The 26,721-nt window shown below is 33.2% G+C and overlaps 2 protein-coding genes across 4 annotated transcripts in view; both read left to right on the top strand.

The window, feature by feature from the left end:
* Positions 1 to 12,652, top strand: part of LOC121372741 (striatin-3-like) — a 57,398-nt gene extending 44,746 nt beyond the window's left edge. For all 3 annotated transcript variants that reach the window (XM_041499226.1, XM_041499225.1, XM_041499227.1), the window contains 4 exons: positions 4,265 to 4,405; positions 5,221 to 5,328; positions 6,055 to 6,141; positions 6,706 to 12,652. In XM_041499226.1, coding sequence (XP_041355160.1) covers positions 4,265 to 4,405; positions 5,221 to 5,328; positions 6,055 to 6,141; positions 6,706 to 6,875 — 506 coding nt within the window. In that variant the 3' untranslated portion in view covers positions 6,876 to 12,652. The remainder of the gene's footprint in view (positions 1 to 4,264; positions 4,406 to 5,220; positions 5,329 to 6,054; positions 6,142 to 6,705) is intronic.
* Positions 12,653 to 14,173: 1,521 nt separating this feature from the next.
* LOC121372740 (proteasome subunit alpha type-6-like) lies at positions 14,174 to 26,685 on the top strand. Its single transcript, XM_041499223.1, has 7 exons — positions 14,174 to 14,330; positions 21,292 to 21,386; positions 22,591 to 22,672; positions 23,573 to 23,728; positions 24,366 to 24,544; positions 25,639 to 25,733; positions 26,328 to 26,685. Exons 1-7 carry the CDS (start codon positions 14,255 to 14,257, stop codon positions 26,383 to 26,385), a joined length of 741 nt encoding a protein of 246 aa, XP_041355157.1. The 5' UTR covers positions 14,174 to 14,254; the 3' UTR covers positions 26,386 to 26,685.
* Positions 26,686 to 26,721: the final 36 nt, after the last annotated feature.

Here is a 26,721-nt window from a genome sequence, read left to right as displayed (position 1 = left end):
AAATTTCCTGGCCACTTAAAACAACGTTTCAGGCATAATAGTACCTGGTACATTGATATTAGTTAAAATCAAATTATAGAAATTTCCTGGCCACTTAAAACAACGTTTCAGGCATAATAGTACCTGGTACATTGATATTAGTTAAAATCAAATTATAGAAATTTCCTGGCCACTTAAAACAACGTTTCAGGCATAATAGTACCTGGTACATTGATATTAGTTAAAATCAAATTATAGAAATTTCCTGGCCACTTAAAACAACGTTTCAGGCATAATAGTACCTGGTACATTGATATTAGTTAAAATCAAATTATAGAAATTTCCTGGCCACTTAAAACAACGTTTCAGGCATAATAGTACCTGGTACATTGATATTAGTTAAAATCAAATTATAGAAATTTCCTGGCCACTTAAAACAACGTTTCAGGCATAATAGTACCTGGTACATTGATATTAGTTAAAATCAAATTATAGAAATTTCCTGGCCACTTAAAACAACGTTTCAGGCATAATAGTACCTGGTACATTGATATTAGTTAAAATCAAATTATAGAAATTTCCTGGCCACTTAAAACAACGTTTCAGGCATAATAGTACCTGGTACATTGATATTAGTTAAAATCAAATTATAGAAATTTCCTGGCCACTTAAAACAACGGCATAATAGTACCTGGTACATTGATATTAGTTAAAATCAAATTATAGAAATTTCCTGGCCACTCAGGCATAATAGTACCTGGTACATTGATATTAGTTAAAATCAAATTATAGAAATTTCCTGGCCACTTAAAACAACATTTCAGGCATAATAGTACCTGGTACATTGATATTAGTTAAAATCAAATTATAGAAATTTCCTGGCCACTTAAAACAACATTTCAGGCATAATAGTACCTGGTACATTGATATTAGTTAAAATCAAATTATAGAAATTTCCTGGCCACTTAAAACAACGTTTCAGGCATAATAGTACCTGGTACATTGATATTAGTTCAAATCAAATTATAGAAATTTCCTGGCCACTTAAAACAACATTTCAGGCATAATAGTACCTGGTACATTGATATTAGTTAAAATCAAATTATAGAAATTTCCTGGCCACTTAAAACAACGTTTCAGGCATAATAGTACCTGGTACATTGATATTAGTTAAAATCAAATTATAGAAATTTCCTGGCCACTTAAAACAACGTTTCAGGCATAATAGTACCTGGTACATTGATATTAGTTAAAATCAAATTATAGAAATTTCCTGGCCACTTAAAACAACGTTTCAGGCATAATAGTACCTGGTACATTGATATTAGTTAAAATCAAATTATAGAAATTTCCTGGCCACTTAAAACAACGTTTCAGGCATAATAGTACCTGGTACATTGATATTAGTTAAAATCAAATTATAGAAATTTCCTGGCCACTTAAAACAACATTTCAGGCATAATAGTACCTGGTACATTGATATTAGTTAAAATCAAATTATAGAAATTTCCTGGCCACTTAAAACAACGTTTCAGGCATAATAGTACCTGGTACATTGATATTAGTTAAAATCAAATTATAGAAATTTACTGGCCACTTAAAACAACATTTCAGGCATAATAGTACCTGGTACATTGATATTAGTTCAAATCAAATTATAGAAATTTCCTGGCCACTTAAAACAACGTTTCAGGCATAATAGTACCTGGTACATTGATATTAGTTAAAATCAAATTATAGAAATTTACTGGCCACTTAAAACAACATTTCAGGCATAATAGTACCTGGTACATTGATATTAGTTAAAATCAAATTATAGAAATTTACTGGCCACTTAAAACAACATTTCAGGCATAATAGTACCTGGTACATTGATATTAGTTAAAATCAAATTATAGAAATTTCCTGGCCACTTAAAACAACATTTCAGGCATAATAGTACCTGGTACATTGATATTAGTTCAAATCAAATTATAGAAATTTCCTGGCCACTTAAAACAACATTTCAGGCATAATAGTACCTGGTACATTGATATTAGTTCAAATCAAATTATAGAAATTTCCTGGCCACTTAAAACAACGTTTCAGGCATAATAGTACCTGGTACATTGATATTAGTTAAAATCAAATTATAGAAATTTCCTGGCCACTTAAAACAACATTTCAGGCATAATAGTACCTGGTACATTGATATTAGTTAAAATCAAATTATAGAAATTTCCTGGCCACTTAAAACAACGTTTCAGGCATAATAGTACCTGGTACATTGATATTAGTTAAAATCAAATTATAGAAATTTCCTGGCCACTTAAAACAACGTTTCAGGCATAATAGTACCTGGTACATTGATATTAGTTAAAATCAAATTATAGAAATTTACTGGCCACTTAAAACAACATTTCAGGCATAATAGTACCTGGTACATTGATATTAGTTAAAATCAAATTATAGAAATTTCCTGGCCACTTAAAACAACGTTTCAGGCATAATAGTACCTGGTACATTGATATTAGTTAAAATCAAATTATAGAAATTTCCTGGCCACTTAAAACAACGTTTCAGGCATAATAGTACCTGGTACATTGATATTAGTTAAAATCAAATTATAGAAATTTACTGGCCACTTAAAACAACGTTTCAGGCATAATAGTACCTGGTACATTGATATTAGTTAAAATCAAATTATAGAAATTTACTGGCCACTTAAAACAACGTTTCAGGCATAATAGTACCTGGTACATTGATATTAGTTAAAATCAAATTATAGAAATTTCCTGGCCACTTAAAACAACGTTTCAGGCATAATAGTACCTGGTACATTGATATTAGTTAAAATCAAATTATAGAAATTTCCTGGCCACTTAAAACAACGTTTCAGGCATAATAGTACCTGGTACATTGATATTAGTTAAAATCAAATTATAGAAATTTCCTGGCCACTTAAAACAACGTTTCAGGCATAATAGTACCTGGTACATTGATATTAGTTAAAATCAAATTATAGAAATTTCCTGGCCACTTAAAACAACGTTTCAGGCATAATAGTACCTGGTACATTGATATTAGTTAAAATCAAATTATAGAAATTTCCTGGCCACTTAAAACAACGTTTCAGGCATAATAGTACCTGGTACATTGATATTAGTTAAAATCAAATTATAGAAATTTCCTGGCCACTTAAAACAACGTTTCAGGCATAATAGTACCTGGTACATTGATATTAGTTAAAATCAAATTATAGAAATTTCCTGGCCACTTAAAACAACGTTTCAGGCATAATAGTACCTGGTACATTGATATTAGTTAAAATCAAATTATAGAAATTTCCTGGCCACTTAAAACAACGTTTCAGGCATAATAGTACCTGGTACATTGATATTAGTTAAAATCAAATTATAGAAATTTCCTGGCCACTTAAAACAACGTTTCAGGCATAATAGTACCTGGTACATTGATATTAGTTAAAATCAAATTATAGAAATTTCCTGGCCACTTAAAACAACGTTTCAGGCATAATAGTACCTGGTACATTGATATTAGTTAAAATCAAATTATAGAAATTTCCTGGCCACTTAAAACAACATTTCATGACAAGTCTTGTCACATATCTCACTGGTGGCAAACAACCCTATTTAATGCACTGTATAATGTTGGTGCACCTTGAACTTTGACCCAGTAAAATGTTTTTTGGTTTAGTGCTACCTATAACATGGTCAGGAGAGAGAGCATTTATGGACTCTCACAATCAATTATTTATGCTGTATACTGAATCGGATCAACTAGTACCTGCAAATACTGGCATGTTTTCATATTAGTTAAGTAGGATGTTGATCGGTTTCCTCACCATCTTCTCTGTCTGTCTGTCTGTCTGTTCCACATACAATTTTCCTGACACTTTTTTCCACAATGCTTCAAGATATTGAGCTGAAATTTTTTGTATAGCCTTATCATGTACTGTTACAGATCAGTTTACCCAACTTTCACAGAGTAATGGCCCTTGAACTTAGGAGAATAGAAAATTTGTTTGGACTGGTAGGGAAATACTTGTTCAAGTAAGCACCTTCATTCTGTGTTAAACACTTCCCTAAGCAGTGTAATTTATAATGTAATATGAAAAACATAGCCAGCAGTTAAAATATCCAATACATTTCGCCACTTGTTGGCAGGTTTCCCCTCTCATTCACTAGAGCAAGTGTTGACTTAACCATATTGCAGATACTAAACATTATATATGAAATGGGTCCATGTTCTGAATTCTCCTTATGCTGAATTGTTTTATTTGCAGAGGATTGTTCTCCTACCTCAGTAGACTTTGTGCGTTGTGATCCAACTCAGTTGGTAGCAAGTTATACGTCTGCGAACACGTATATCTTTGACATTGAGACTGGCAAACAAGTTCTCAAACTCGAAACTAAAGATAATTCAGGTAAGTTGGAAATAGTTTCTTCTGGGTTTTTTGTTATCTGTTTTTTTAGTCCAACCGGAGGGGGACTATAGGTTTCATTTCCATCCTTTTGTCTGTCTGTCCATCTGTCCTCTGTCCCACATATAGTTTTCCAGATGTTTTTTTTTAGAAAGCCTTGAAATATTGACCTGAAATTTTTTATATAGCTTTATCATGTACTGTTACAGATCAAGTTTGGCTTTCAAGGAAATTTACCTATTTTTGATGGAATTATAACCCTTGAACTTAGGAGATGTGAAAATTTGTTTTCTAGACTTTGTTTTGCTATGAATGAATATATTGATATGAAATGTTGTATATGCCTTTATACTGTTACTGATCAAGTTTAATTGTTATGGTGATTTACCCTCTTTTCACAGAAATATGGCCCTTGAATTTAGGAGATAAAAAATACATTTGAGTTTGGTATGGGACATGTATTGCTTCAGCAGTACTCTCAGAATGCTTGCTTGTTATTAATTTTTTTTTATAGTACTGTATAAAAAATGTTACAAAAATGAAACATTGGAAAATCAAGTTGATTGTAGAATGGTAGTTTTTAACCTGTTATGCTTTCTTTATTTGTTGTTGTATTTTTTCATTGCCTTATCTGGATATGCCATCATGGAGTAATGCTCAATTCACCCAAATTGTGCAAATGTCTTGGCAAACATCTTGCAGTCACAAGCCTTTGTTTGGACAAATAATCAAGTCAAATATTTCATAATAAAAGATGTTTTTTAAAATATGTTGTTCTGATGTATGAAAGTTGTATGTTGTACTAATTATTCTTTCAGAATCCACTGGTGTCAATCAAATCAACCGAGTGATAAATCATCCAACACTTCCAATGACGATAACAGCGCACGAAGATAGGCATATTAGGTTCTTTGACAATAATACAGGTAGGGAGTGGGTTTTATTCTCTTTTCATGTAGAAGTTAGTCCTTACAGCACAAAAAGATACATGGTTTTTAGTCAACATGCAAAGTATCTGTCATTGGGCTAGAGTCTAGGTTCTTTAGATATCATACATATGACATACAATTTGGAGATACATTTTTATGTTTGAGCCTAGAGTGTAGACCATGAAATTGTATAAACTGATTGACTTGGACCAACTGCTTATTCTCATAAATAGCCAAATGTATAGATGGCTTATGTTATGAAATAGGTTTCCATTTACCCTAACTGTATAATACAGGTTTGCACAGTTCTGGAAGTCTGAATTATAGGGTGGTGATTGAAAAGTGCTCGAAAACTAATATTTAGTTACTTAAGTAGAAACCACTTTGGAATTATGACAAAATCATAAGATTACAGTATCAAAGAAAGCCACATATTTATGAATGATTTTTTTTATGTATAACATTTTAAAATGGTGACAGAAACATTCTATTGGGTGTCAATTTACATTACATTGGAAATGGGCATGTTTGCAATAAAAAGTACAGCGACATGCTGATGTGCTTCTTGATGAGTGCTAGATACTAGTTTTGAAACTTGAGTAACAAATGTGTGTAGCATAAAGTAGAAGCCATCCACTTTATTTGGAAGGCTTTTTACAATTAGGTAGTGTTTTTATTGAAAAATGTAAATCCTGTTATTTATTGAGGTATTTCTATTTGCAGGAAAATTAATTCATTCTATGGTGGCACATTTAGACTCAGTAACGAGTTTGGCAGTGGATCCAAATGGCTTGTACCTTTTGTCAGGCAGTAAGTTTATTGTCTTTATATTGTTATATTTTAAGCTTAAACTATTTTATTGTCCACTCAGAACGATTAACTGAACACTAAATAATAAAAGTAGAGTATGTATTTTAATATCAATCCCTTGAGATTTTAAAATTGTTTTATAGGGTAACAATTTTTTTTGTTTAAAGATCTCTTTTCTGGTAAAATTGAGTTATCTTAGTTGCCATTTTGACAGACGTATGTTCAGATTTTAAAAGTGATTGTTTCATTTATTGTTTTAAATGAGTAGAATTATGAAAAATAAGTTGACTTAAATAGAAAGATATATACTGGTAAATCATTGTACTCCTATATAACATAATATAAAGTATTCCTAGAATCTATAAAGAACTTGCATTGTGTCTAGTCTGTAGGAATAAACAGAACTTAAGTTTACATATGGGAGTTTTCTCCACTGAGGTATTTTGATGTAGTAAAAACCTGTATGAATGAAGCCCAAATTTATAACAGTAACTTAATTAAACACCAATAACGCACACATACAAGAAAATATTTTATCGTATTGTCTTTGTGTTTATTTTTCAGGTCATGATTGTTCAATTAGGTTATGGAATTTAGACAGTAAGACGTGTGTTCAGGAGATTACTTCACATCGCAAGAAGTTTGATGAATCAATTCACGATGTTGCCTTCCATCCACAGAAACCGTATATTGCAAGCGCAGGGGCCGACGCTCTTGCTAAAGTGTTTGTATGATGGTGGTCATGCAGATAGAACTAGTAACACAGCAGATGTGGTGGATGATACGAGAAAACAACGAGGGGAAAACAGATTTTCCTTCAGCTTGATCCACGAAAGAGTTATGTTGCTAATGTCTTCGACGACCACATGCTCGCAGAGTGATATTTAATGACCTTCATTCAGTTTTCTGTTCAAGACCGTTGATGAAAGCAACATTTAGTGCTATTAGGAACATAATACAGCAATAGATCAATTACTCAACTAGCAATTTTTTTTTTTTTTTTTTTTTTTTTTTTTTTTTTTTTTTTTTTTAAATATGCAGTATATTGGTAATATAACTCTCCAAATTTAGAGGTAAATAAATGTAATGGCAACGTATTTAATTAAAAATCTAGAAAAACTTGTAGTTCACAACAGGATAATGTAAACCTGTTGCTATGTACCAATTTGTCATTGTAAGTTTACTTGTTTTAGTCAGAATAACAGTATACATTGACAGTTAGGTGCTAAACAACTAAATTGGTTACTATTCCACTCAGTTGAAAATGAAACTTTACAAGTTTTAAAATGATAATATTTGACACTTCACATTTACCTCAACTAAACCACATACATACATAGCCTCTTTGTTTGTAACATTTTGTAAGTATTTTGGCAGGATGTAAATCTGTGGTTGAGTGCTCATCTGAGGCATTGGTCAGATCCAGAAGTTATGGGTGGGGATCCTGAACCTCCGCCCCTAAAGATGTTGCTTTCTTTAGGAGCTTGGCACATTTACTTTTGATAAACTCGGATTGCCCTTTTTACAATTTTGTTATCTCTCTCCCCCTCCTCCTGTTTATTATCTTTTCATCATATTTTAAGAATCTGCAGTGGCATTTAATATACGTAGCTAAAGAAAATGGTACAAATATGGATAAATGTATGACAGTTATATGTAGCTTGTTCCAAAATGAGTAAACTTACAATACAGTAGACCAAGAAAAATATATATAATGTCATTTCATTACCATGTGTGATAGGTTTCACCAGAAATTGTTTTCATACTACATAATGTTGAATGTAAGCTAAATAGAAATATTACTGTACAGCTGTGCTTGTTATTGGGTCTGTGAATAGGGAGGTAGAACTGAAACAAAAACATTGACACTATTATCGTGTATGCCATTTGACTGGAGTGTAGAAACAATATGATGATTTCAGGAGGACATTTTACTCTTGTGTTGTGCCACCCCTGCACCATGTCACATTACTCTAGACTGCCAAATTGTTCACCTGTACAATTTGTAATTATGGACATTTTGTAATTATAGAACTACTAAAGTATTTCAGTATTTTTTAGTTAGTGTGTAGCCGTCATAGAATACAGGTTGCTCTGTCGACTAAGATGCAACCATATTGTACATAGGCATGTTGCTAAATGCATTACTCTGTGTTCAGGTTATGGTTCAAGTTGAATTTGAGCCTCGTTTTAAACCAATTAGGCAGCATGGATTTCTCTAGCACAAACCTGTATGTAGAACAAATTGAGATTATTTTTGCCTTTCTTTGTCAGCTTCATTCTCTGTGTTAGTCCCATGTATTGTACACTGTTTGCACATCAACTGTATCTCTAAAATTCTTTACATCAGTTATTTAATCTGGTATTAAAGTACAAAAACAATTAGCCTTTGTGATAATGGATAATTAAAGCAGAAAGCTGTGACCTAGTTAGTATTTGTTTTATAAACTCACTGGAAACAAAAGTTAGTTGTAACAGTTTTCAAAAGAAGCCATGGAGACCTCTGTTTTAGCAACAACAACAAAATTATTATTTATTAGGATTTGTCCTTTGTTAGAATTATGTAATATTCTGTCTGTGTATTTACGAGTGTCCCTTATAGGGATAAGTTACGCTATTTGTAACTCATTGATCAGTTTGTCTCAGAAATTTGTGTTAAATTGTTCTTGGACAGGTTGAACATTTCCCCATCTACTGTCCTCAAAGACCATCATTGTCCATTGTGGCAGAGTTGTAACCTTTTGATGCTCTTCACAGTCCCATACAGGTCTCGTTTGTGTTCGCAACTAGTCTCGGATGTTTCTGTATATGATCAGACATTTGGCATGCTGGATGCCATTAGCTAACAATCCTGTTCCACTTCACTTTGTCTGTTAGTTACTGTCAGAGTTACTACCTGTTGTCTCTCCTTGAAGAAAGATAAATGTCAACTGGAGTTAAATTTCTGTTGATGCCACAATCCCATTAAACAGTAAACAGGTCTGGTGTCATCTGGAGTTGATTGCCCAGTAGGTATCCATTTAAAAATAAAAATACTTAACACCATTATCAGGGCATTAATTACAGTAATTGTTTATATAGATCTGGGTTTTTTTTCCTTTTGCACTGATTAGCGTCGCTGATAATTTTACATCTATCTATAGATTATTTTAATTTATTTGAAAGGTTGCTCTTATCTACCTCATTTGCAAATGCTTACAAATTTGGACTTCATGTCTTGTTCAGTACAGCAGAATTGAAAATGTGGTCCACTTGTCGTCCATGACATCACTTCAATTTCTTTGTAACATAATTGTAATGTCACTTTTCATAAATGATAATATAAATAAATGTGATTTTTGAATAATCAAACAAACGTTTAAATTGTTTTACTTTTCTTCCTTTAAAAAAAATAGCGAAAATTAAGCTGCTGTTTTGTAAAAGGTTTATTTTAATTGAAAGTTTATTTTAAAACTGATTAAAAAACAAAGCAGTGTATTTTGTCCCAATGACTTGTAGTTTACTCAGTAAAAATATTTTTTCTCAACTTGTTTTCACATTACTTCTATGGATGACATTTTATTTTCAAAGTAAAATGCATCTTATCTTATTTTAAAAGTAGTCACGAAATCCATGCTGCTTACCAACCTACCAGCGAAATGTACTTAGTCACTAAGCAAATACCCTATCGATAACTAATCATGTATGAATGTAGGGGTAAAAATAAGCTGGATTATTTATGAGGTGAATTAATTGGTATCATTGCTCACTGATCGTACAGCAAAAGAGAGTTTATGATTGCAATAAGTGTTTATTTTGCGCAGTGTCGGAGTGAGTGTTTGTGGTCTAAGACATTGTTGATCCATCTTGGATTCAGCTGTTTCACTGTTACTATTATATATATATATATATATATATATATATATATATATATATATATATATTTCATATATTCATGATATTGTATCTGTACTCTCTTTATTAATAACATTTATTATGCATTTAACAAAATTAACTTAAGTATCAAAATATGTATCAAGTGGTTACAAGTGCAACTTGAAATTTAGTTTTAAAATGAAGCATTATGGTTGTCTTTAGGTCAAAATCGGACAAGCTTTGGTTGAAACTTGTTTTAAGCTGGTCAGAAAATACTTTTAATTAGCAGTTTTGTTTGAAAACTTCTTGTCATAAGTGTAGCAAAATCAGAGATCACTAATGATATTAATTCATAAAATGACTAACATATGAAATGTATTCACCAGATTGAACTATATTCGTATTTGTTATTTGGTGATATCATAAACCTGGAATCTTTTTTCTGTGTTGAGTATTTGACCTGGAAATAATTAATGACACCATAAATCTTTATTTTCACATGTGCCAAATTAATATTTTTATATTATTCTTGCAATTAAGGGTTTTCTTTTTCTGCCTTCAGTAGTAGTTGAAAACTGCATTCTCAGTTTCTATACAATTGTTAGTAGCAGCCTACATTTTAAGTTTGAATACTTAGTATGGCCAATATTTGCTTCTCATAACAAAGGAATGTTTTGTTATTTGACTTAAGAAAACTAGAAGTAAAAAAATCATACAAAGATTGACCTCTTTAAAGTAAACACTAATTCTATATTTTATAATCTTGATATACATTTGTTGGTTTTCTTTTCACTAAATAAACTGAAAATGTTTAAAGAGTGAAATTTGTTTTTGGAGATTGTATCTCAATTATAATGTATTACTTAACAATAGTGTTTGTATTTAATAGGATAAAATTGTAACATTTTACTCTTTTCTTGTTAAACACCATTAAACTGAGTAGTCGGTTTTAATCCAGTAATATATTATACGCATATATAATAATTTGTTTTTCCTTTACCATAACAAAATACCCCTGTTTACTGACATACTGGGAGAGACGGTAAATCTTAATTTCAGAAATTATTTGCTGTTGTCATGTGACTTTTTATTGTTAAATTCTTCAAAGGGCGTTTGCACTGAAGTAGATCATGTAAATATAAACTATATATAATCTATCGTGCAAACGTTAGCATTTTATAAAAGTACTACACCACTCACCGCCAAATGTTGAGAAATGTACAATAATTATACCAAAATAACATAAAACAAACCAATGTTCTAATTGTTGGCTTTTAGCATTTATTCTGAAACATGATTAAAATGGTTTAATAATTGATGACTTTTCCAACTCCTAAAACTTGTTAACATAATCTTCCATTTTTTTTGTCGGTTACAAAATGGTTTTATGCTATCATGTAAGGCCATGTCTAACTTATAACAAAGTGTAGGGTGGCATTGGGAAAGAATCTCGACACACAAAGGTTGTGGTGGCTGAAGTTGATGTCACAGCAACACAGGTGCAAGCCTACTGTGAGCTACCTAGGGGAAAAGGTTTTAAAATGGACCCCCATTTGGTGCAGACGAGAGAATTTTCTGTTCAACAACTACACAAAAATGGGCACTTAAAATTCTTTTGGAGGTGCACATCTTTCCCCAGGCACCCTTTAGATATGGCTATGCCATGTTAGTATGAAAATTATCTGATAATTCTTTAACTTCTAGATTCTATTTTATTTTAAATAGAATTGTTTACCAAAGACATGTTTTTCCACAACTTTACCCCAAATCTTACTGAATTAGTTCATGACATTTGTGAAGCATTGCTTTAAGCAGTAAATTTTTAAAAAAATTGGTCATTCTCTCTTCTTTTTTTTCTCTTTTTCTTTTTGGATAAAAAAGTGAAGCAAATTTTTTTCAGATTATCAAAATAAGGAATGCTGCTGTTTGTAACAATCGGAACTGAATTACCTTTCTCTGATTTTAAAATTTAAAAAACAAGCAATTTATCAAGGTTGCCCCAAAGAGCAGTGTTATAACAACCTTAATTAAAATTAATGTGGGTTTTTTCCTCACTGTTTTTAAAATCATGAGACAGTCCGTGCACCATACAGCACTAGTTTAATTGTGTGACTTCATCCATCAGTATGTGATATATGTACAAAATTAATGTAAGTAACTGTTCTATTTAAAAATCATGCTGAGCTAGATGTCCAGTTTAAATGTGATACATTGAGCTTACTAAATGTGAGAAAGGCTATGTAGTGTGCTTTATGTTTTAAATTTGTGTGTGTCTCGTCAGTTTAAAACTAAAATGGGTACTACAGCTCAGTCGGATTTTCATGATTTTGCTTCGTAAATATTTGTGATTTTGATCAAACCTAGTCATAATATTAATGGTCGACTTTTATATTTTTAATCCTGGTAAATGAATGTAATTGTACATTTTTCACTGTCAAGTTGAGAAATATTTTTGTCTATGGATACTATTTTATTGATGCACTGTTATGTTAAATGTAGGATCAAACAATTCACCTTTGATGTTTGAACGCTCTTCTAGTATCTGTGTTTTTTCCGCAATACATGTACAAACTGATATACAAAACAGTGTAAACAAGTCTTTCTCCCTCGGTTACAGCCATACACATACTGCAGTGTAATAAATGAATTTAACAACCATGTGACTTTGTCGTGATTGTTTATTGCATAGTAAACATTGCATAATAATAAATATTTTATAAAACTAAGCTGCGATTGACCATTGTATTTGTAATCAAGGTAGCATCTCACCCAGGTCAAAGTTCAAAGTGGATATAACTTTGAATGGCACATTTACATAAGGCCACAGCTGGGGTTGCGTTCAACCAGACCGAGCAGCAAAACGTCCGCTAGACTGGTTTATGCGCTTCACTGTATAGCAAAGTTGGGAACCAATCAAATCGCGAAACGTTTGCTGACTGAACATGGGGCTGCTTTTGGTGAGATACGTGGCAGAACTTGTCACTAAATGTTTTAAATGTGGGGTGACATGTTGCAGAAGCTCGCGGGTGTGGGGGTACAGTGTTAAGAAATTCTGATGATGCATGCTCTGTCATTGGCATAATTGTTGCATAAAACAAGTTATAAAAAAAACTGTCAAATATTTACATTTGTACTTAAATTGAATTATTAGCTCTACATACTAAAAGTGAAACGTTCAGTTTTCCCTGAATAGTACTCCCACTGCCTACTCGTGGATGGGCCATCTAATGCCCCTCCCCACACGATCCGCATCCCCCAATCTCGTATGTTTGTATCTATCCCTCCGTGGCAAAAGGCTCGTCTTGGGTATGACGGGGCTCCCAATCCAGTCCCAACCGATACTGTTAATGTATGTACCATTCGGTCTGTGAAGGTTATATATATACAAGTGTGTGTGTGTGTATGTGTGTGTGTATGTATGTATGAGAGAGAGAGACACACACACACACACAGAGACAGAGGTAGAGGTTATTACCAGTGTTTTTCAGTATCGTCAATATCATAATTATTAGGAATAAAAATTGTATTATGCGAGCCTCTGGAGACATAATTCACACGAAACGTCGTATACCCTCGGGATAATTCGGAATGTTTTCAAATTATTTTTAAATCACTGGCATGATTCTGCAAGTAAGGTTTTGATTGGTGGACATGAGCTCCAACTGGCTGCTGTTAGATCCACATGTAATAGTGGAGCTAATTTTAATTTGATTGCCATTTCACAATGTATTTCCATCATTCTACCCACAATATTAGTTATTACAACTAATATTGTGGGTAGAATGATGGAAATACTCAGTGATTCGTTTGCAATCCGTCCCTTTTTCATGCTATGTAATTTACTACAAGTTATTTATTTCTGAGCCGATTGTTTTCCAAATTGGACACAAAAATAGTTGTTTTTTGTTTTTTTGTCATTTCCAAAACACTTTTGCATTTCTTCTTACGTCAAACCAAACTGAAATTATTTACCAAAAAAACCCCAAACATATTTTTTTTTAGGATGGCAGTAATACTAATATGATTAAATGTTATTATCAGATTCGGGCATTTTCGTTGCAAAAATGGGTGCCAATACGTTTATGCAGGCTATGGTGGTGTTCGTATTTTGCATTGGTTAGAAATAGTGCTGGGAGTCAAAATAATCCGAATTCATATCTTTCTTGAAAGCAAATTTATAGTAACTTCCGGTTAAAAGCGCCACCGGTGCTTGTTTCGCCTAGTCATTACTATTTTGTTGTTTAGTCTTTAACAAAACATGACTCGTGGAAGTAGTGCTGGTTTTGACAGATATATTACTATATTTTCTCCAGAAGGGCGCCTTTATCAAGTTGGTAAGAAACAACAGTTTTAATTCAATTTCAACGTAGGGCAATAGATTTACATGCAGTGATGCACGTAGTATCGTGTCATTTGTTTTCGAACATCATTATGATTATGTTTTCGAACACTCGAATTTTATACGAGCTAATTTTCACGTCACTGTACATAATAAAGACATGTGGTCAAAGGCCGTGGTATGTGCTTTTCTGTCTGTGGGAAAGTGCATTTAAAAGATCCCTTGCTGCTAATGGAAAAATGTAGGGTTTTTTCTCTGATGACTACAGTCGAAATTACCAAATGATAAGTTGGCAAATGTTTGATATTCAGTAGCCAATGGTTAATTAATCGATGTGCTCTAGTGGTGTTATTAAACAAAATAAACAAACTTTAATTTAAAAACAATGATGCCAACAAACAGCAATTTGATAGGAAGATTTTGTACAAGATTTAGCCAAAAAACATGGCATGTAAAACATCTTTGTTAAAATTAAATGATTAAAGTCAGAATCACATTGTTAACAATTACGATAAATTACTCTCCTACCTTTAAGTTTAACTACTGATTTACCCCACATGTTGTCCACACAAAGACTGGCTGCCATTTTAATGATTTTGTTTTTTTTATGAATACTCTCCAAGAGGGGTGGAAGGATCTGGCATAATCTAACAATGTCATTACATGCATTATGGTATAAAGTAGTCAATCATGATGTCACATTAATTACGTCACATACTTTTGAGCCTTCCACACATTGAAAAGAGTATTAGAAAGTTAAATGGCCAATGGCGAATTAATGACAGGCTTCAAAATTTATGTCATCTCCACAGCATTTGCTGTGATGCCTCAAAAATGCTATTCCCAGTCTGGAGCTCCATGCGGTAACACGTGTTTGTTTCGCTTGTGCACACTGCACGTGCTTTCGTGCGCTCGACTTGGGGATCCTTCATTTCGTTGTTTTTGTCAGCGAAATGAAGTTTTCTACTGGGATGTATGCAGCCATTGGAACTGATTGAACACTGGAACGCTTCTCATTTCGACAGCCTGCACCACCAGGTTGGATTCTTTTTTAGCGAGATTCCTTGCCACCACGTCATTTCTCCGTCTGACTGTCGACTTGTTTTTTTTCGTGACTCGTATGACGGCCATTCTGCAGAACGCCACGGTTGTTCACGTTTAGTCTCTACATGTCCGAGCCTGTCCTAGCAGCACTGGCCCCTACTACTCTTTTTCTAGACTTTACCTTGCTTTATAGTGATACCATCTTGTATCCTCCAGAGTCAGTCCCGTCCGCACCACTATACCAACCCATGACGACTGGACTATACCCTAGTCTGATACTCTCTCTTGTTCAGACGGATCCGGCTTCTCAAGATCTGTATTTCAGCACAGCATACCTTCAATGTCTATCGACTGTCAATCTAAGGGTTTTCTTGACGGGATGCAACCCATCTCGTCCCTTTAAGCTGTGCACCCAAATGGCCTTAACGAGGCCACTCGCATGGACATATCGATCAGACTTTTAGACCTGCGGTCAAAATTTTAGGTCGAAATTACTTGCTTTTTAAAAATAATATTAAATAGTCCGATCCTCTCTTCTTTCTCTTATTTAATTTTGGACTGTCCTTCTAAAATGCTCCAAATTATATAAATATTCAGCCGAGCAGTCAATTTTTTTTTTGGGGCTTGTAACCTTTTTATTTTTTTTATTTATTCTATTAACTTTTTTACTAATTGCTATTTTCAAAATTCTGCCCATTTTCAACCCCCCTCCATCCCGAGTCAGGCCACCAATCTTATCGGAGGTCGGAATCGGGGATGGGCGTGTTCGAAACCCTAGTGGTATATGGGCACGTTAAACTAGTTATCAACATAAAAAATGCCAGTTACTTTATGACTATGATGACCGTGTCCTTTTAAATAGCCGTCGTGGTGCCCCTTTTGTGTATGTGTTTAGTGTTTTAAAACTTGAGAAGTGTTTAAAGGCATATTCGGGTGTTGTTTATGTGCACAACTGCCACGCATATATGAGACAATACTCTGGTAGCTTGTTTAATTGGAATGACGTCGGTATTACAATGATGTCACTTTGCATCTCCTTACAATAACAATAAACTGGGTGCATGATTTCCGTCTTCAAAATGCCGGGAAATTCCAATACAAAAATGCTGTTGAAAATATTTTGTTTGAAAATTACTAATGCACCTGATTGTGTGAGAAAAAAAATCTTATAATTAAAAAAACAATCAATTTACAGAATATTGATTTGAAATGAGATTACAGTAATATATATTAAATAATTATTATTTATTATTTATTGTATACAAAGTCAAAAACAAGAGTGCCAAAAGTGACTTCTATCCTAACCTTGCTAACTAGAGACATTGACATGGTCAACGGATCGTAGACATGAGTCTTAATTGCGAGTGTAACAGATGGCTACTTGAGTATTACATAATACTGGCCCAAATGAGATAAATACACAATTACATATAGGGGCGGATGCATGATTTTTCTAGGGAGGGGTGCAACATTTAAAAAGGGCACCTACAGTATTCAAAAGTATAGGCTCTACTAACGTAATCTTCCAGAAAAATATCAAGCTGAACAAGATATTAGATGTTTCCCCACTAAATTCCAATAGATGTATTGTATTCATTAATGTTTCCTTGGTTCCGCACCTGACATATGTGTATGTTATAAGATGCTTTCTTGTCTATTTGTAGAGTCATATACATTTTAGTATTTTAGTTAGAAATGTTGAGTTAAACAAGACAGTGTTATTGCATTTTGCATTACACAACATTAAAAAAAATAATGTGTAGGGATGTATGTTTTGAATTTTTTTTTAAAAATAGGCCGGTAGCCTATTAAAGTTTTAGTGAGTAGATATGCTAGTAGTTTTTATACAAGATTTGTGGGAAATTTTGAGTGGATTTTTTTTTTTTTAAAGCCAAAATGTGCTAATAAAATATGAAATTGTAGTTTAAATATATTGAAATAACTGCATGTTTGTCAAGAACGTACAAATGTTAATGGATATTACGTTGTACCAAAATTATTTCTATAATGCACACATGTTTGATGTATATTAAATTTGACATGTATTTCATTTGAAAAAATCTTTATTAGGTATGTAGATTAAATAAAATTTCAATTTTAAGGTATTTGTCCACAAAACAGGAGAAAATGACACGATGTCTGAGATGTGTCAAAAAAAAAATCTAGCCTGGTGACACCCCATTTTTTTTGCAGATATGTGTTTTGATACGCTTGTAGAATAAATAGGTGAAAAATTAGCACAGTTTGAGTGGTAGAAATATTTGTAGCGTATGCCTTTAACCATAACTGGCAAATCACTGGCAGATTTATTTAATAAAAAAATAAAATAAAACAAGGACGAATTCTATGTTCCTCGGTAGTCTTTGTATACAGTTTCTTGGTCGTGTATTATAACTGAAAATCAAACGTAACAAATGATAAATTACAGTTGAAACGTACAGCATTATGGGGAAAAACCTACCATGAATTGCTGAAAGTTTTAACGTGTTGTACAGAGTTGCCAAAGAAAAGAAGTGAATTGCCGAAACAGATTCCTGCGGCTAAATTTTTTTCCCCAAATGAAAAATGCCTACAAGAAAATGAAAGATAAAAGAATCAGGGGAAAACATTGGAAGGAAGAGGGAAAATTATTATTATTATTAGCTATTTAAATTGTGTCACGGGGATCCTATAATACCCGTAACTGAATAAAACACGATTATCCAAATATCTCTCCTAACTGTATATCTATTAGATCTCTCTGTATCGGGCAGGCTACTACCCGAGTGGCCCGGCTCTAGGAGTGATCAGAGATGAGATCTGATATAAATATATATATGTAGCACGTTTAGTTCACTAGAAAACACAATACACTTTGGAATCTGTATTAACTCTAACGCTGACAAATGTACTTGCTGCAGTAGTTAATTAACAACAACAAAATAATAACAACCTAGAGCTAATCACTTAATTAGTTAATCACTAGGTGTCTAGTTTACACAATATCCTAATCAGTTCACCGTGATACAACACACACACGTGTGATAATTGAGAAACGCTGCCAGGGGAACTTAATTAATAAAGTTATTACAACTCTATTCCTAACTGGTTAATTTTTAATTAACCCTTAAATACTCATTCAGTAACCTTGTAATACAGAATTAATACTGGTACATATCACAATAAAGACAATAACCTACAGTTTACCTAGGTCCTCTAGGATGACCGGCTAAGCTTTATCTTACCAAATACTCGTATAAAAATATTAGAACAGTGAAGCCTACAATTTACTTCGTCAGATTATTGGAGACACTGTCTAAAGAATATTGGTATAATACAGTATTAAAATAGAGCAGAAATATATATTTACCAAGTCCAGTCTGAACTAATATAGTTCGTTCAGTTGGACCACGTCCGTTCCCCTGGATACTTCCAATGTTTCTCCCTGATATCTCTAAAATCCTATCTATTTATTCAAAAATCTCAGAATAGTCCGGAGACGGTGAATATCGCCTGGGGGCACAACGCGATACCTCACCTATCATGTGATAGTTCCACAACTCCCAGAGACGGTATATTTTCTTAGATGGCTAGACAGACCGTCGCCAGTTCGCTAGATATATCCCGGTTGTAAACCGAACTACTGGAGGTATTACATAACCACTGTGCCCACCTGGTCTAAGTGCATATTGGGATGCAGGACTACCACCGTTGCGCGGGGGTATTACGTAACCAAGCTGCACACGGCCCTCTAAAATAATTAACATCGCCACAGGCGAAAAGATAAGAGCATGTTCCGTCACAAATTGACTTGTAGTTATTGATATTCTTCATAACATAAATTATTTTAATGTTTATTATCAGACAGACCCATGCTAAAATCACCCAAATTAATTTATTCGCAATTAATTGAAACACTGAAATAAATATGATCTGTTTAATTTTGTGGTTATTCTTGAATATTCCATTTATTACCGTACCCATTTTCAGCAGTTTATATACATATTTAACAAATAGTCCTAGTGCTGGAGCAAAACCTAAAATTTGGGCAAAAATGATACAGATATTTGGGGAAAATGTGCTATCCTGATACTTTTTACCATGTATTTCCATCATTCTACTCTCAAAATTAATCCATGTAAAAATGTGCAGTGATTCGTTTGCATCCTGTTTGATAGTAATGCTAATGTAAATAAATGTTATTAGGGCATTTTCGTTTAATTTTAATTTGGGCAAAAGTCAGCCTGCCACTCCCCCCCCCTCCCCCCCCCCCCCCCCCCCCCCCCCCCCCCCCCATGGGAACCTTTGACAATGTTTAAGTTTTTCTGGATACGGTCACATTGCAGAATAGGATTTCTCTTCACACTTTTTTATTCTATAATTAAATGGGTCATTTGGGTAATCCTCTTATATAATTGTTGAAGAAAAAGTTGTAATAGGGGTGGGTTGTTGTTTTTTTGGTCTTTTTTTGTTAAATGTAGAATTTACAACAAAAATAATATAAATATTAAAATTTAAAAACCCCCAAATGATTTGGTTTGAACATTTATTTATTTAATTATTTTTATTTCAAATAATTTAACACTGAACATTTCAGCCTTTTTCCTAAAGCTTTGATTGGATAGTTCTGAAACGTGATACACAGAATTTTTGGTAGTCTCTACATATATATACACGTGTTAATCTCATTCCACCAAAGTTGGGTTCAACGTCAATACTAAAAAGTTAAAGTTTGTTTTGTTTAACGACACCACTAGAACACATTGATTTATTGACAAATGACCAACTTAACAGAATTACAGTTAAAAGTTATTTTCTGGTCAGATTCCCAAATAGAACTGCCTTGGTGCCCTTTGAAAATGTATGAAAGTAGCCTTTGGTGCCCTTCATTTCCTAGAATTTTAAAGAGTATCATATCTAACACCAAATTTCAAGGCCTGCTTTTTGTTCTAAGAGAGAGTGAAGTCGATATGGGTGACATTTTTACCTTTTAGTATCTAGAATCTGTGTCAGTGTATGGTCAGTTTTCGATCAATCTCCAATTGTGAGCCTATCCGACTATTTCTCGTTCTAGCCAGTGTACCACGACTGGTATATCAAAAACCACAGTATATGCTATCCTGTCTGTGGGATGCTGTGAATGGAAAAATACAGCAGGTTTCCTTGCAGACTACATGTGTATAGCATATGTCTAAATTACCAAATGTTTGACATCCAGTAGCTGATGATTAATAAATCAATGCTCTAGTGGTGCCGATAAACAAAAAACCACAGTATATGCTATCCTGTCTGTGGGATGCTGTGAATGGAAAAATACAGCAGGTTTCCTTGCAGACTACATGTGTATAGCATATGTCTAAATTACCAAATGTTTGACATCCAGTAGCTGATGATTAATAAATCAATGCTCTAGTGGTGCCGATAAACAAAACAAACTTCTTTTTTGTGTATGTGTGTTTTATTTTCAAGAATAGATAACTCTAACACAACTTGTAGCATGGCCAATGTCATGTTTTTTTGGGTGTTTTTACTGCATGATGAAGGTTTACTACCATTTTAAGAATGTTGTCAATTGATAAGTAACATTACTTTCAAGACTCACCCTGGAAAGAATTGAGTTTTAGCCAATTTTCAGATGTGTAAAGTGTTTAATTGAAAATTATTTTAAATGTGTCATAAAAATATTTATATTCTAATACTAAATGTTGTAGTCTTTGTATCATATTTTATTTTAGAAACTGGCTAATTTGGTTGGATTTTTCACAGTTCTTTACACTGTTTTTATATAATTTTATAATTTTTAATGTAAATAATCATATTCAAGTTGACACCTGTAATAATTAGCTGTCCTTTAATTTTCACCCAGCAAGAACACTAATGTGTGTGTATATCTGTTCACTCAATGCTTTAATTTGCTTCTCTTGTTTTTTCAGAATATGCATTTAAAGCGATAAATCAGGGAGGCTTGTCATCAGTTGCAGTACGTGGCAAAGAATGTGCTGTGGTTGTAACCCAAAGAAAAGTTCCTGTAAGAATATTGTCAAATATTGTGCTTAGTTTTACTGTACATGTAGTTTGTGCTAAAAAATATTCACAACATTGAAATTATGCCAGTTAGTGTTGTTGTTTGGCTGCTCAAGTTAACACTGGTTTGCCACAAATGAATGAAATCTTTTTTTTCTTCTTTTTTTTTGGGGGGGGGGGGGGGGGAGGGAGGGTTTGGTTATTAATGTGTGTCATGATTTGACTTTGTGTATCTAATGACCATACGGAAACATGCATATTTTTTACTGCAAAATGCTTGCTTGCTTAGATAAAGCAACATATTGATTGTACATAATTCATGTATGAAAATTAGGAATAAATATGATTTAGCTTTGTGATTTTTAATAGACTGCAAGATATATATAATATCAGATTAATGGCATATGTTATTACTGGATTTGGCACAATTATTTGATCATGCCATGTAGCAGTTGAAATCATATCTCCAGGCCAAATCGCACGCCAGAAGCTGACAAAAATATTTTTGGAAAGACCTGTTAGCGTACATGTATTTGCATTTTTAATCATACATACATGTATGTGAACACTACGTCCATTTTTGGATTGCATATGCCATATGATTGGATCCGTGTATATGTTAACATAGCTTAAACCTAGTAACTTAGGTTATTAATCTGTTATTCTCTGCCGAGCAGTCAATTCTTTTTATTTTTGGCTTGTAACTTTTTTTTTCTTTTTTTTTTTAATTCTATTAACTTTTTTTACTAATAGCTATTTTCAAAATTCTGCCCATTTTCAACTCTATCCTCCCCCACATCCCGAGTCAGGCCACCGATCTTATCGGAGGTCGGACTCTGGATGGGCGTGTTCGAAACCCTAGTGGTATATGGGCACGTTAAATTGTTATCTGTCTCTGTTGATTGATGATTTTAATATCCAATGTATAAATGTAAGGCCATTGCACCATCTTGATGATTTTAATATCCAATGTATAAATGTAAGGCCATTGCACCATCTCTTTTATTACAAACCACAGTCAATAACAAGTAGCCATTATCCTCCGTCCTAGTCTGACGTGTTCAGGACAGTACTGCTTGAACCATGATTGGATATAACCATAAGTCTGAACATAAATTAAACTGAATGAATGAAAGTGTATGACATAATACAGTACATATATAAATAACTCTGAGATAGCAATGTTTTGAGATTTATTTGATTTGCAGGACAAGTTGCTGGATGCTGAAGATGTGACCCACCTCTTTCAACTGACTGAAAACATCGGCTGTGTCATGACGGGCATGATAGGTAACATTCTTACATAAATAGTTTAATCACCATCAAAGAATTATCACCTGCATACAAGACACACATTGTAGTTTGTGATCACCTAATCATAAGTGATAACATCATGGACGTTTTTTTCAGGTGAAAGGTGAGGATTTCTGCCCTATTTTAAGATGTATGAAATAGGGTAATTACATTCAATGTGAACATTATTTTTAGATTTTTTACATCCCAAGATATAATGTATAACTATAACAAAATACGGTCAACCAAACATCCAAATGTATGGGACCATAAAGCATACCAGTAATAAATTATTATGAAAATGCATAAAGGCTATATTAACATTTTCTAGAATGCTTTGTTCGATAACCAAATTTTTTTCCGTAGTGAAAAAAATCACCCATATAATATTATTTAGACTAAAGCCTGTTACCAATTAGTAGAATTTGTTGTTAAAAGTTTGTAGAATTTGGTGTTCCCCTATTGATAAAATTCACCTATATATCTTCGACTGAAGCCAATTACCAATTTACAAAATATTTGTTATTACTAGTTGTAGAATTTGCTGCTCCATCGTTAAAAAATATCACCAATATATATCTAAACCAAAGACATACAAATTTATAGAATTTGTTGTTACCAGTTTGTAGAATTTACTCTTCCCTCATTAAACAATATTACCCATATATGAAGACCAAAGACTGTCACTTACAAGTTTGTAGAATTTGTTGTTACCAGTTTGTAGAATTGCTGTTCCCTCTTTAGAAAATATCTCCCATATATCCAGACCAAAGACTTACCAGTTTGTAGAATTTGCTGTTACCAGTTTGTAGAATTTGCTGTTCCCTCATTGAAAAATACCACCCATATATCCAGACCAAAGACTGTTATAAGTTAATATATTGTTTTGTTCTGCAGCTGACAGCCGCTCCCAGGTACAGAGGGCGCGGTACGAGGCCGCCAAGTGGAAGTATGCGTACGGTTACGAGATTCCACTAGACATGTTGTGTAAGAGGATTGCCGATGTGAACCAGGTGTACACGCAGAGTGCCGAGATGAGACCTCTGGGCTGCTGTAAGTGTTTTACAGTAATGTCTACGCTAGCATCAACCTCTTGTAAGCAGTCATCTGTCTTAATAGGACACTTGTCCTCCCAAAATGTATATTGTTGTTCAAGTAACCACTTGCTATCTTAGGTCATTCATAATTATTTACATTTTTATAAGTGGATACCCCTGTCCTAAAAGTTTACATAAAAAATAAGGTTATTTTTATGGCATTTAGTTTTTGTTTTAAATAATAGCACGCACTAACATCAAGATGCTCACCCACCCTGCCCCAGTATATATTTTGTATATTATTGAAAATGTTGATAATTATTAATGTTAATGTGTTGGATCCTTGATCATAAGTTTACAATAATTGCATAACAATTGGCCACAAGCTGATGAGGCCATTTTGTTATTACAAATAATACAATGTTACAATTTTTGCAACTGCAATTGTTTTTCTAAAATGTAAACATTTAAAACAAAACACAAAAATATTGTGAAAGAGAGTAAAAGGAAAAAACCCAACAAGAATAATGATAGTAAAATTAATAACTAATGATTTGGCAATATTGTTATTGTCCTATTCTTCTCATAAAGCCAAACCTTGGTAATGCCAATTAATAACTCATTATGCACCAATGATTCTAATCTACTTTCAGGTATGATTCTAATTGGGTATGATGATGAAATCGGCCCACAGGTGTTTAAAACAGACCCTGCTGGTTACTATTGTGGTTTCAAAGCAACATCTGCAGGAGTGAAGCAGCTGGAAGCTAACAGTTTCCTGGAAAAGAAGATAAAGAAGAAACAGGACTTTACTTATAATGAGGCGGCCGAGGTAACTTGATAAACACCCAGTTGGTACCAGATGAAAATCCACGAGATGTTTTACTTCATGTGTTGTTGATGTAGATAAACATTTATTTGGTATCATAGATAGAAATCACTAGATGATTTACTTCATGTGCTATTGATACATATAAACACACATTTGGTATATGAGATAAAAATCCACTAGAAGTCTGAATTTTATCTCTATCCAAAAACTGTTCCTGTGTTTGTTTTTCGGTGAATAGTTTTCATTAACAACCTACTTTTCATAGGGATGCCGAAATAAAGACTATTTGGTATAGATGTATGTGATATAGTCGCAATGGTAAACACTCCTTTTGGTATAGATGTATATGATGTGCTTGACTTGCAGAAAACAAATACTCCATTCCTATTTTAGCTTGGTATGAAAGGTCATTGTGTATATTAAAGTGACATATCCTAGATTTTAAATACAACAACATGTTTCACTATTGAAGCCATTTTTAATCATTTAAATTAGAAATTACTGACATTTTATGGTTTAGAATACCCATTTCATGCATCTCTGAAGTGTCACGACTGGTATATCAAAGGCTGTGGTATGTACTATCCTGTCTATGGGATGGAGCATATAAAAGATCCCTTGCTGCTAGTTGAAAAAGAGTAGCCCATGCAGTGGCGACAGCGGGTTTCCTCCTCAATATGTGTGTGGTCCTTAACCAGATGTCCGACGCCATATAACCGTAAATAAAATGTGTTGAGTGCGTTGTTAAATAAAACATTTCCTTCCTCTGAAGTGTTTCTGGTCATCCTGGTTTTTGTAATACCCCGAAATACATTTTTAGTAATTCTAACAATGCATATACCTTTGAAATAATGGTTATTGAGTCAAATTCTAATCTAATATTTAGACAGTATTTCCTGGTTAAGCATCTCAGACCTTATTCTCACTCTATTTATAACTTGTTCCAGATAGGTTACATATTTCTGGATTAATCAAACTTAGTGCCCATCTTCATGGGCTGAAACTAAGAGTCTGCACCTTTAAAAATGGATGCCTCAAGGACGATTTGTGTGATCTTTGAAATGCCATTGAAATGGATATTTTCTTGTTTTCAGATTGCAATCACATGTCTATCAACAGTGCTTTCTGCAGATTTTAAGGCTTCGGAGATTGAAGTTGGAATTGTCACAAAAGATAAACCCAAATTTAGGTAGGCAGGTGTATTATAGTTTACAGCGATTGGATTTCTTTGAAAATCGAATACTGTTTGTATTAAGCATTTTACAAACACTTAGACAATTAACTTGTTTCAATAAATCAAGTGGTGTAAGTGAGGATCAGTCCATGTTATTTTGGGGAATTGTCTGGCTTTAATGATTTTATTTTGAGAAAGTGATGTCATCAAAGGCTTTTTTCAAAGATTAACTGCCAGAGAAAATAGTCAGTTATTTGAAGTTGTCTAAAGGATTATCTGTCTTTGATGACTTCATTTTGAATTTTTAAGAAAATTCTACACATTTCTGTTTTTCTTTTATTAGTTTCTTTAAAGACGTTTTTTTTGTTTACATAACCATATGTACCAAAGTTTCATGATAGACCAGTGCCAATCCACTACAGAACCATAAATCTAACAGAATGTAACAGATATAAACTGCTATGCAGTCAACATCAGTTCAGGAATATAGAGCTAGTCGAGTTTTCAGTAACAAAAGATTTCAAAAACATTGTTTTATACCTGTGAGCAAAAAGACTAGATACAAATTATAAAAGATCGTAAATATATATATATTTTTTTTAATTTCAGAGTGTTAACAGAAGAAGAAATAGATCTACATTTGGCTCATATTGCAGAAAAGGACTAAGTTTTCCTTGGTTGGGTCAGTTTAATTTCCTTGAGTGAGGAGCTGGTCATTTATTAAATATCTGATCTATAAACATTTGTTCCATCATCACCAAAGCAGTCACGATCAGTGTATAGACAAAATTGTATAATTGTCTTTCGAATTGACTGTAGCCATTGTTTGTTGACACACAGCATTGTGATTTAAGTTTTCATCAGATATTTATTGTTGGCAAATAGACATCCATCATTCTTGCAAGGAACATCTCACATTGTTTCACAACTGTGTATATTCATTTTTACATTAAAAATATTCCAAGTGCATTGTCCTCCAGTTGTTTGTACATTGTTGTCACAC

The sequence above is a fragment of the Gigantopelta aegis genome, chromosome 4 (assembly GCF_016097555.1).
Source record: "Gigantopelta aegis isolate Gae_Host chromosome 4, Gae_host_genome, whole genome shotgun sequence".
Lineage (NCBI taxonomy): Eukaryota > Metazoa > Mollusca > Gastropoda > Neomphalida > Peltospiridae > Gigantopelta > Gigantopelta aegis.
The sequence above is the reverse complement of the archived record's forward strand: the minus strand, read 5'-3'. Positions and strand labels throughout refer to the sequence as shown.